We start from the raw sequence: 12,675 nt of genomic DNA on the forward strand, positions 1-12,675 counted from the left end.
TGAAGGATCGAAAGATTTACCTTGGTGTGTTGGTCTTGGCAGGTTACTCTGTTTCCCCACAATATTTTTGGTTATATTTTATCTTCTCTGTGTGTGTGTGTGTGTGTGTTAATTTAAGTTTCAGGTTCTGTTTTCAACTAAAATTGATTTTTACATCAGCTCAACTAGCCAATACATACAATTACATCATCTAAACTATCTGCATCAAAATTAATTTTATCCCCCAACAGTAGAATTACTCAGGTAGAAACATAAAGCTCACAAGCATAAAATGAAAAGGAAAGAAATTAAATAAGGGAGCTACGGGTATTGCCAAACTCACATTGATCTTCTGTATATATTCATCACGGTACTGAAGCTTATGACCATCATACCTATCCACCAACAAGAACCTCCGAATGCCATACTTTCTGAGGTTGTACAGACAAGAAAAATACCATTTTAAAATATTTTAAAAGTAGAGCCGCGCGGCTATACCTTTTAAATAGAATATTGTAGCCGCACGGCTATACACTTTAAATAGAAAGCGGGCATGCCTCACACATCTTTCTTATATCAGACAGCTTCTTGCGGTTGTGGCAGATTCTTTTAACTTCATCATTTCCAGACGGACAATGATAAGATGAGAAAGTTTTGAATAAAACAGCATTGCCAGAGCAAAATTCATATGGCTCACACCGAACCACCAACAAGAAGGAAACAGAACACTATTGATACAAATTCTTCCTCTTATCAAATAAGGCAATAGGAAAAGTTTTGAAGACGAAACAAGATGCCGCGGGCAAAAAGACAGGTATATCACAGTTGAATCACATAACTAAGCACATTGGATTCAATGTATAAATTTAGCAAAAACCCTCTGTAGTAGCTTTAACGAATTCAGATTAACAATCTCCAAAAATTGTCTTCAACAATATATTGTAGAGTCTATGGTAATTGTGCTCTCCTTGTGTGTGCAAGAAAATAATCTCTTCTTTTTTTTTTCACGAGCATTGAGCTGTCTCTGCCGACCAACTTAAGGAAAGGTATAAAAAAATATATATATTTTTTAAAAAGCTTAGGGCTTGTTTGATAACCATTTGAATTTTAGTTTTTAGTTTTTATTTTTGTGCTAGAATATAGAGGAAAAAAAGGGAGAATGGAAGTGAGAATGAGAGTGGAGAGATGAGATTGAGAGGGAAGATGAGAGGGGAGGATGCGTGGGAGAAGTAACAAAAGTGAAAACAAAAGCTATAAAAGCTGAAATCTAATTCAAATTGTTTTCACTTTTAAGATTTTGTTTTCAGTTTGTTACTCCTCCCTCCCATCCTCCCCTCTTATCCTCTCTTTCAATCTCATCCAACTCCCATTCTCACTCTCATTTCCTCACTCTAGCACCCCAAAAAAAAAAATGAAAACTAAAAACTAAAATTGAAATGGTTATCAAACGGACCCTTAAAGACCATAATGAATAGACAACCAAAAGCTTAAAAAGATATATAGTTCACAAATTGAACTCATTTCCTAACTTTCTTTTATATGGGATGAATCCTATCCTATTATATTGCAGACTCATCGCGTTTGAGAGAGTTGAGAAAACAAAAGTCAGATTCTATAGTTCTTCCATTTTGATCACTAGACATGAAATGCAGATTTAGTGTACTTCATCAAAACTAAGGGTATAATAAAACAGATAAAATCAAATATCAATCACTAAATGACTTATATTGTTATCTCTATCCTGTGGATTTCGACAAAGCGGGCACGTTGCATTCAATCGAAGCCACTTGTCTACACAATTAGCATGGAAATAATGGTTGCATTTTGGTATTGTCCGCAGTGTTTCCTTGGATTGGTACTCAGACAAACATACTGGGCAAGTGTTGTCATTAGGCTTGGGCATTTCCCAACTCTCGCCTAGCAGAGTCGTGGGTTATGATTCGATGGTGGGAGCATCAAGGCCAGTTACGATTGTGGGAAGTTGCTGATTGGTTATTAACGATGCTAAAATACTATTTAACAAGAATCAACGTTTGACTGATGCTCCCATGGGAAAGATCCTCAAACTAATATATCCCCCTTTCCCCCAAAAAGAAAAGGAAAATTCAATGATTTTCTTTCACAAGCAGACCAATAAAAATTGGGAGAAAGATGATTTCAATTTATTTCAAAGAAAGAAGAAATGAGAGAATAAATTAAGAGGAATGAATATCTGAGAGCATCAACAATAACATTCAAGTAAGCTTTTTTTCTCATTTAAGAAGAAATCGTCAGTTTTCCTCATCTACGGAAAAGTTAACAGAGAGAGTCTCTAATGACCCATTCACTACCAAAAAAAGAAAACAAGAAAAAAAAGAGAGCATAGGATGGCACGGATGTTGTATTGAATGGCATTTTCCTTACATAAGCGAGCAACCATATACGAAAGACAATATAAATACAAATACAAGACTTGAACAATATAAATACAATTATAAAATATTTTGATTGCCCATGGTGTTGGAGCTATAGAAAGTCAACATATTTTCTAAAATTGTCCAAAATCTCTTGTAGATTTCGACAAAGAGGGCATGTTGCATTCCTTCTAAGCCACTCATCTATACAACTAGCATGAAAATAATGGTTGCATTCAGGTATGGTCCGCAAAACTTCCTTGGGCTGGTACTCGCACAAGCATATATTGAGCAAATGTTGTCATTAGGCACAGGCAATTCCCAGCTCTCACCTAGTTGAGTCTTGGGATATGATTCGATGGTGGCATGTGTGTGGAAGGTCGTCGATTGGTTATGGTGGACACTTATGTGATAGGCCGGTGGTAGTTCATATACATTCTGTAAAACAAATCAACCGTAAGCAATATATAGCAGAGGAATTCCCAAGCCCATCATTAAGCCGAACTTCTCAGCTCTTGCAGTACCTGAAGAGTATATATATATATGAATTTATACCCAAATTTCATTTTGTTCTTCTAATTTACTTTGTAATTTCTGCTCTCGTCTAATTGTGTCAGAGCTGGCAATTTGATCATTCTGTCAAATTCCGTCAAAATGGACAGGTCATTTTTCGGGTGTTTTGTACATAATTGACGATTCTACCTCTCAAATTAACGGTCATATTGACAGCATAACCAAATTGTCCCTATAACACAATTGGAGAATGCTAGAAATTAAACAATAAATTAAAGGGCCAAAATGAATTTCGGATCCATATTCAGCCACCATCGTATATATGTGTAACATGTGTAGCATCACTAATAATCAAAGAGCATACCGAAATGTGAACCAGAGCATTGAATTTTCAAACTTTTTGTGATTCTTCAAACCACAAACCTGGCCTCCTAATTCACAGGAACCACATTCAGGCATGTCCCATGTCAACTCGGCACCACGGTACGGATAATCCCACTCGAATGTACTTGGAACCAAAGTTGTCAAATCACAGAGCAATTTATAGGCAACGGTTCATCAAATGGTGGCGAAAACCAACGCGTTGGCACAGCAATGACCTTGTAGTTGTCACTGCCAAAGCAAAAGATGGGTGTTGTTTCCCCTTTATAAGAGGAGCAGTTGAGGAACGTGTAGTTTGTAGGGTTCAAGTATGAAAATGGTGAATTTACAAGGCTGATGTCATGGTTGAAAAATCGTTTAGCCAGGCAGTTGCCCGGGTCGTTGATCGATATCTTTGCTCCATGTAGTTGATGCTTTGGACGATGAAGTCTCCAGAGGATGGGAGAGTGAGAATGGTTTGGCTTCGGTTGTTAAATGAATGAGAGATCAAACCCTGGATACCCACAATTACTTGGGACTTGGTTGTTTCTTAGTTGGAAAGGGAAACAAACCAGTAGGCCGCCAGCGGTGCATGTTGAACTACCGCAGGCGGTGGTTTTCGCAGCGCTCTGTGGAAGGAAGAGGAGGAATAGGAATATGGTCGAGAAGGTGGAGATTTCCAAGGTAGCAGCCATGTAGCCATCTGAGTGAGGCATAGCAATAGAATAGGCGGTGAAAACTGTACCAATATGAGTCTATAATATGGCCGGCCTATGACTGTGACAATAAACCCAAATATCATAAGCCTAATCAACCACATCTCTTTCTCTGCCTCATCGACATATATACCTTTGTTTATAGAAAGTAAAAATATGAGATAAATGATTACGTAAAAAAAAAAACTATATACACAAGCCAAATCTTTAAAGAAAAAGACTAGTAAAGATTAGTTTTGGAAGTGCTTCTATAAAAAGCACTTCTACACCAAAGAATTTTTATCAGAAACGCTTTTATTAAAACAACGTTGAAATTTTTTTAGTTAATATCACTGTTTGTTCGATTGATTTCGACAAATGGGGCAAGTTGCATTCAATCTAAGCCACACATCTATACAACTGGCATGAAAATAATGGCTGCAACCTGGTATAGTCCTCAGTATTGCCTTGGCTTTGTACTCTCCCAAACATATCGGGCAAGTGTTGTCCTTGGGCTCGGGCAATTCCAAACTCTCACCAAGCTGAGTCTTAGGATATGACTCGATGGTCTGACCATCAAGCCCCATTCTGAGCATGTGAGGTTCTCGATTGCTTACTGTGGATAGTTCTGCAATTGGCTGGTGGGACCGACTACCGGCACTTATCGAGTCACAAACACAAAGCGCAATCCCAATGATGGACAAAAGCCCAGGAATTCCCATGATTATCATTATGCCAAACTTTGCAACTCTTGAGAGACCTGAAGAGACTGAATTTGCAACAATATAAGGAATACCATTAGTTCATGCTCAAGTATGATGAAAATATTAATTAGGACATGTGTTTTTAATTGCAATGGACCATGAATTTGTATGATCCTCTAATTATGTCACGCCTGATAATTTGGTATTTTGGTCAAATTCCGTCAATATGGCCTCGAAATGAGTATAACCAAATTGACGATTCTACCCCTCAAATTAACGGTTTGACCAAATTACCATGCATGATACAACTGAAAGGACCAAAATAAAATCCAGGAACAAATTCAGGTACCAAAAAAAACATACAGAAATCTGAAGGATCAAGGCACTTAATTTGCGAACTTGCACTGTCGAATCCACAATACAGACCAGCTGCTTCACAAGAAAGACATTCAGGCTCGAGCCATCCCAGCTGAACACCTTGCAACGGATCAAATAAGCTGGGAACCAAAGCTGTTGAAATCACAAGGCACTGCCCTGAAACGTTACCCGGCAGCGATAACAAGCTCGTTGGCGCTGCAATGACCTTGTAGTTCTCATTGCTCAAGCAAGAAATTGGTGCAAAAGTCCATGTTGCTGCAGCCGAGCAGTTGAGGAACATGTAGGTTTCGAGGCCATGCGAGTAGATGAAGGGTGAATCTTTAAGAGTGATGTCATGGTCGAGGAACCGCTTAGGGAGGCAGTTATCAAGGTCGTTGATCGATACGATTTGGTCCTTGTAACTGATGGTCTGGACGATGAAGTCTCCGGAAGATGGGAGAGTGAGAATGGTTTGAGATTCGTTGTTGCATGAGAGATCAAACCCTGGATATCCACAATGTGAGGGTTGAAGGTTGCTTATCCGAAAAGGGAAGCGAACCGATGGGCTGCCGGCTGTGCATTTTGATCGAGGACATGTGGTAGCTCTTGCTGGTGTGTGAGGAAGGAAGAAGAACAAGAAGAATAACAAGGTGAAGATTTCTAAGGTGGCCATATGAGCTAGGCGGGGAAAACCAGACCAATATATAGGTAGTGGCCGCCGGCTTACTATATATGAATATGCCATGACAAAACAAACCAAACAAACAACATCGTCCACGTTAACTAAGGAAACTATTGTATTACAAAACAGTCATTGTCTCTATCGATTACAACCCCCAAGTATATTATATACAAAACAAATCACAACCATACCTAATAAAATAATGGCAAAAAGTGACAAAGAAGCAAAAAATAAATCATCAAATTCTATGGCGATGGTAAAGAAGTTGAAGATGAAGACATTGAAGACGAAGGGGTTACAAGAGCTGAGCCCTCCGGTGACTTCCGGCAAACGGGGCACGTTGCATTCATTTTGAGCCACTCGTCTACACAACTAGCATGGAAGTAATGGTTGCACTCTGGTATAGTCCTCAGTTCTTCCTTGGGTTGGTACTCACCCAAACATATGGAGCAAGTGGTGTCGTTGGGCTTGGGCAACCTCCGGCTCTCCCCTAGCAAAGTTTTCGGGTACGATTCGATAGTTGGACCGTCGAGGCCCACTACGACAATAGCGGGCTGCTGAAAAGCAGAGGTAAATAGGTCCATGTCTGGCTGGTTGCGGCGACCATAAGCATTTATTCTGCCGCAGACATAACTTGCTAGTCCAAGGATGCATAAGAACCCGGGTATTCCCACGCCTATGATTATGCCGTACTTTGCACTTCTTGGAAGACCTGAAATTGCAATAGACAACGTTAGTATTTTGCAAAATTCTTTTGTCCTTTTTTTTAATAATAAACTATAATGAACAATTGGTGCATTTACACATCACTAATGACGACGTATTGTAATATATTAAAAATAGAATGATTTTGGCCGCTACAAACAAAAAGCTTAATTTCTTTGAAGGGGACTTCTCAGAAGTTGGAAGCTGATGATCATGACATTAAGAGTTTGAAGCTGTAAGTTGGTAAGCATGGAAACTTTCTAGTCAAGCTACGCGTTTGTTCATCCCTCATTTCTGGGTTGACTATGGATTGAGACAAAAGGTTCACAACGGTCCAAGGGTCAAACTAGGCTATAATTAAAAGGCCACACCATGCTACGTGGCATTACGTGTCACTACCACATAGTGGCTTTGCTAATGATAGAAAGAGATGTCCTAACCACAAGTATGAACAATATTTGAGTGCACATCCAAGTTCAACTCATTTTAATCATAATATGGGTATACGGTGAGAATTCAAAAGCACAAGTGAAGTGGACATGAAAGTTCAGTCTGACGTACCCAAGGAATATGCAACACGACCCCTCCCAGGAATTGACTTAGTCATTTTGTTTACCTGATTAGACATTGTTCTCTCTCGATCAAGGTTTATTCAACTCGTGTGAAAATATTGGGATAATTCTAATTCCTCGTTTCAGATTGATTCCGAATAGGCCAAAAAAAAAAAAGTGCCTTAAACTGTTTATCAAAACCAAATTTCCCAATAAAATTGTGGTAAGTGAGTGAAATTAAATTCATTTCAGAGCTGTTGTTAATTACTTTCAATCATGCACATAATTAATTATATATATCACGAGTAATTCAAAAAACCTACCTTTTCTTTTAGCCTTAGGATCAGAGCAGACAATCTGATTATCTCTGTTTAACCCACAATATCTCCCACTGGTTTCACAAACTCTACAATCAGGCGTTGACCAAGTCAACGCAACACCTTCTATGGCATCTCCAAATACAGCCAATTCATTCGCAGCTCTCGCCGGAACCCGAACAGTCGAAATCACCTCGCACCAAAGTCCTGATGACGATGGTGACGGCGACGGTGACGGAGCCGTAGACTGAAGCCAATTATCGTACTCTCCCGACGGCATAGCAAAGACCGTGTGATTCTCACCGCTGAGGCAGGAAATATTCCTGGCCGAGGCTAAAAACGACGTCTCCTGAGGCGAGCAGTTGAGGAACGTGTACATTTGGAAACTATGGATGCGGAACGGCCTCGTGTTGAGGAGGTTGTCGAAGCTGCCGTCTAGGAAGCGTTTGGGGAGGCACTGATCGGGGTCGCTGACAATAAGTGCTTGGAGATCGTATTCTATGGCTCGGACTACGAAGTTATTGCCATTAGAGTTTGAGAGAGAGAGTGTGGTTTGAAGGGTTTGGTTGTTGCACGAGAGGTCAAACCCTGCATACCCACAACGCCGGAGTTGGAGGCTCTGAAGCCGGAAAGGGAAGCGGACTGTCGGTCCGTTCGGGCAGCTTGAGAGAGGGCAGGAAGCCCGTGTTGGAATGATGAAGAAGAAGATCATCAAGAGTAAGAATGAGAAGAAGAGCTCTAAGGCAGCCATTTGATAGTGAAAACTAGAAATGAGCTGTTTGGTGAAGGGTTTAAGCTAGTTAGGCATATAGAGTGGTTCATAACCTCGACATATTTTATGATGAATTATTGTGAAGAGAAAAATGTAAATGGTTTGACATTATAGTTGGGCTGGAGGCCTCGTGACGTGCATGTGGCGGCGGAAACTGGGCGAATGTCATCGCCTTCAGACTTTTTTTTTTTTTTGTTTTGGATACTAAATTTGGGTGGCATGGCATAATGGAAGAAGTCAGCGTTTGATACAAGAAGCAAATTGTTGGGGTCTATGAAGGCTCATTGAATGTGGCTTCGAACTCAAATCACATGGGGTGAGGTGAGGGAGTCTAATCTTGGTTTTGCTTTTGACAAGTTTACACAGTTTGTTTACCAAGACCACCTGAATCTTCTAAATTTAACCCATTTGACAAGACCAAGTCTACTTTTGCACAATTTCTAGAGAATATATGACCTAGGCTGAAAATTAATTAAGAGTCACATCCTATAGTCCACTGATTCTATGCATACTTTTCAGCGAAACCCAACAAATAATGCCAAAACTAAATGAATTTCAAATAATAATAATAATAATAATAATATCGATTCTATATTTACATGAATGACTGAGAATCGTTAATTACATAAACTTCAAACTAGATCTCACATCCAAATCATTTGTATACTCTTACTCTTTGTTCCCCTTATAAAATATCTTGATTACTTTTTGTTCCCCTCACAGTCTTCTTTAATCCAATACCTAGCAAACAAAATAAATTATTGAAATTAAGTTTGAAACATGAAGCACCAGTACGTGCGTAATAGTAATTTCCAGGCACCATTATACTGCATGTCAGCTTTTTAGAATAGTATGTTTGTTAAAGTTTATCTGATTCCTACCAAAAAGAAAATATGAATTCTGTAATTAATCAAGATTTCGACCAGTGCTTGGCTTAATTAATTTTTATAATGCAGTGAGGTACACGTCAGTAATAAAGAATCAAAAGAAAAGAAAATATGGCACTGAAACACTACATAATAAAACTAAAAAAATATTCATATACCATTGACAAAAACACAACAATTTACGATAAATTGATATTTAATTATGTTTGGTTGGAAAAAAATTTCACGTCACTAACTTATGTGAAACACGATATGAACTTCCAAGTCATACATCCACTACTAGAAAATCTTATTATAAGTCACACTCACAGATAATTTATGACCTATATTCATGTTTGTTATAAATAATTCATGTCGTGATCAAAGGGTGTTGGCCACCATAGATTGACCGCTTAACACAAAATTGTGCTAGTTGTGGTTGTTGCCATTAACTTTTGGTACTAACATCACCTACTTTATTTACTTAAAATTTGACGCTTGAAGCCTTATATATCCAAAAATAGCCGCGAACTAAGAGCATTTCCAGCAGCTAAGGCTGGACTCGGGCTGGGGGGGGGTTTGGGCAAAAAAATGGTTTCCAGCAACAAAATCCAGCCTGGGCAAATGGTGGGACCCAGATTCAAATAAAAATACTAGAAAATCAAATTCCCATCAAATCAAAATATGAAAAATCGATTTTAGTGCAAAATACGATTTTAGCTAAAAATGATGGCTCATTAAGTCAATATATACTTCATATTAAAATTTCATAAAATCAAGTTTTCTTATTTGATGTGTAAGGAATAAAAGCCGCCAAAAATTATCTTGAGAAAATGATTATTCCAAAAAATCATTTTTCATACTTAGTCAATATTGCACATCTGCTACAAAAATTCTGGGTTCGCCAATGTCTATAAATACCAACCAATACTCTTCACTTTTAACACCAAATCCTCATACTTTTTTTTTCCTATAAATACCAACCAATACAACTAATAAAATAAAATCTTATCCGAAAATATTATCCAATATGAATAGTATTGACACGTAGAAACCAAAAAATCTTATCCGAAAATATTATCCAAATTAATTGTTTAAGTAAAAAAAGTTGTGAAAAAAACAAAAAAATGAATAGTATTTGCCATGGCAAGCCCCAACTGCTGGAAACACATTTTGCTGGAGGGGGCTAGGGCAGCCACTATTCACGTGAATAGTGTCTGCCCTAGGGCTAATCTTGCCATGGCAAGAGGCAACTGGTGGAAATGCTCTAATGACGAAGCACCATAGAAGCCGATCGATGATGTTGTGGCGGTTGACGGTGGGGCATCTCACGGGTACGATATAACAATGATGGAGGCTATGATCAGCGGTTTAGGCATATTGATTAAAGTGAGGATCGTTTGAGTTGCAAGAAGAAAAGATGATGTGGCAGGATTGAATTTTTAAGTAATTGAATTATATGATGTGGAATATGACTTGGAACGAAATGTCATGCTGGATCAGGGTGTATATAAGTTGGTGTCCATCAAATTATTGTATAAAAAATGTATCGATAATATTTATTCTGTGATACTTAAGCAAGATTTAGAAATTCAAAAGTCACTTTTAGCTCAAATCCGTATGAATAACATGACAAAATGCATTCCTAATAGTAGTATAATAATGCCTCTGAGGCATTGCAGCATTACAAGCAGCAGCACCTAAAAAAGTGCAGCAGAAGATACCCACAAGGACAGCAACAAGGATTACAACCGCAACAATCGCATGTGAGATCAAAGTTGCGATCATAGCCACAACTAGAATCTTGGTGTCCGTTTAGTCGAAACGAGAATCAAATAACCTGCAAATTGGTGCCGCAGCTTATTATGTCCTCACAGATTTTGAATATCAACACTTGTTGCTATGTGTGGAAGAAAGCTAAACAAGAAAATTGTTATAATACACAGCTCTAATATCATAGCCATGTTTGATGTGCTAATTGAGAGAGAGAGAGAGAGAGAGAGAGAGAGAGAGAGAGAGAGAGAGAGGTTCTTTTTGTTAGGGGTGGGTATCGGGACAGGAAAACTGGAACACTGAACCGAACCGGTGAAAAAAAAAGGAAAAAAAAATCGGTTGACCAAAAAAGTCAACAAATCGGACTGAAACGGTTCCAACCAGTTTCAGTTTTGGTTTTACACCCTACCGCACCGGACCTAACTGAACCGAACCGGACTGGTCATATATATATATATATATATTTACAAAATTTTAAAATCTAATGCCATATTTTAAATTTTATAATCACTATTTTTCCAAGTTCGACTTCAAAAAATTTATAAATGTATGAATTGGATTATTTGTTAATTTTTAAGCCAAAAAAATAAGTTATTTATTATAAATTTCTTTATTAAAAAATTAATAATCCGGTTAAAAACCGGAATCGGTCAGAAATTTTTTTGACCAAACCGGACCGATTCAATAGTACCGGTTTCGATTCCGATTTGAGGTGAGAACCTGACCGAACCGGACCACACCCACCGCTAATTTTTATACCATATTTTGTAAATGGACCAAAAAATGGTCTATCTCTCAAAAGAATATATCTTAAAGCCCAGACCCAGTATCTTTTTCTTTCTTTAAAAGACAAAAGAAACCCTTTTGCTTAGTGGGCCGTCAATAAGCAAGGGAAATTAATAGAAGCCCACAAAGTCAGAAAGCTCAGGCCTTTGAGTCGCACTAAAGTTAAAAAAATCGGTAACCATTGCACATTGACCCACATGAGGGTCTGAAGAAGATTGTCACAATTAATGACGACTTGACATTCTTCTTGCCCAACAAGAAAGCAAACTGGACAAAAGCCACCAAAACCAGAGGGAGCCAAATTGCCAACTAGATTTTCGGGTACAAAAGACTCAGGTCAGGAGAATATCGCAAGGGACCAGCGGTTTTATCATAAGCATCTCATCATCTAGCCTATGAACCGGTCCAGATCAGCAGCTGAGTTTAGATAGCAGCCAAATATCATCTTTCAGCTTTCATCATTGAAGTTTTGCCTATAAATAAAGAGCCTCCGTCACAGAAGAAAATTACTCTCTCTCCAAGTTAGACACAATGTCTTGAAAACACTTGAAAAAACTCAAGATCTTTTCAAACCAGCCTACTTAATTTCTAGATAACCAGTTGACAACTCATGCGTTCATCTTTTGTTGCTTTGTCATCTTCATTGTATGATTTTCTTTTATATGATCAGTTTGTATTCATGTATCCATCTAACTAGATAGAAAAATCTCCAGTTTTCCTTGCATTATCATTTATATTTCAAATTAATTAAATGGATAATTCATAACTCTCATCTTCCTTTTGTTGTCAAGTTAAAATCAAATAAAGAGATTTTGGAATATACCTTTACTGTTTCATTAGACATTTGTTGTTTAATCGCTTTCACATATTTAAATGTTTCGGTAGATTAATTTAATTTCCCACCCTCACACTATTTAAATTTATCATTCAAACCTAAAATAAAGGTCTAGGCCCAAATAGGGCTATATTAATCCAAAAATAGAAGGTTGATTTGGGCCCGAGTTACCTTGTTGGGCCCGAAATTGCCTGGAATATTGACCCTATCTAAGGGTCAATTGAATTTGAAGTAGGTTTATAAACCCAAATAGGGTATCATTAACCACGATCTTGGTTTCCTCCTTGTTTGATTAGGTATTGCTCATATTTGTTAAACTAACACACACAAATGAAAGAATATTGAAGTCCTCTTAGTTAATGCATAGAAAAGAACTTATCCAGGCCA

At 38.0% G+C, this 12,675-nt stretch overlaps 1 protein-coding gene across 1 annotated transcript; it reads right to left on the bottom strand.

Moving 5' to 3' along the window:
• Positions 1–5,928: 5,928 nt before the first annotated feature.
• LOC117628653 (RING-H2 finger protein ATL20-like) lies at positions 5,929–8,007 on the bottom strand. The gene is made up of 2 exons (XM_034361148.1): positions 7,263–8,007; positions 5,929–6,395 (listed from the first exon to the last, which is right to left on the bottom strand). The coding sequence occupies exons 1-2, from the start codon at positions 8,005–8,007 to the stop codon at positions 5,929–5,931; spliced, it is 1,212 nt and encodes a 403-aa protein (XP_034217039.1).
• Between the last annotated feature and the right edge of the window lie 4,668 nt (positions 8,008–12,675).

The sequence above is a fragment of the Prunus dulcis genome, chromosome 5 (genome assembly GCF_902201215.1).
Source record: "Prunus dulcis chromosome 5, ALMONDv2, whole genome shotgun sequence".
In the NCBI taxonomy this organism is placed as follows: domain Eukaryota; kingdom Viridiplantae; phylum Streptophyta; class Magnoliopsida; order Rosales; family Rosaceae; genus Prunus; species Prunus dulcis.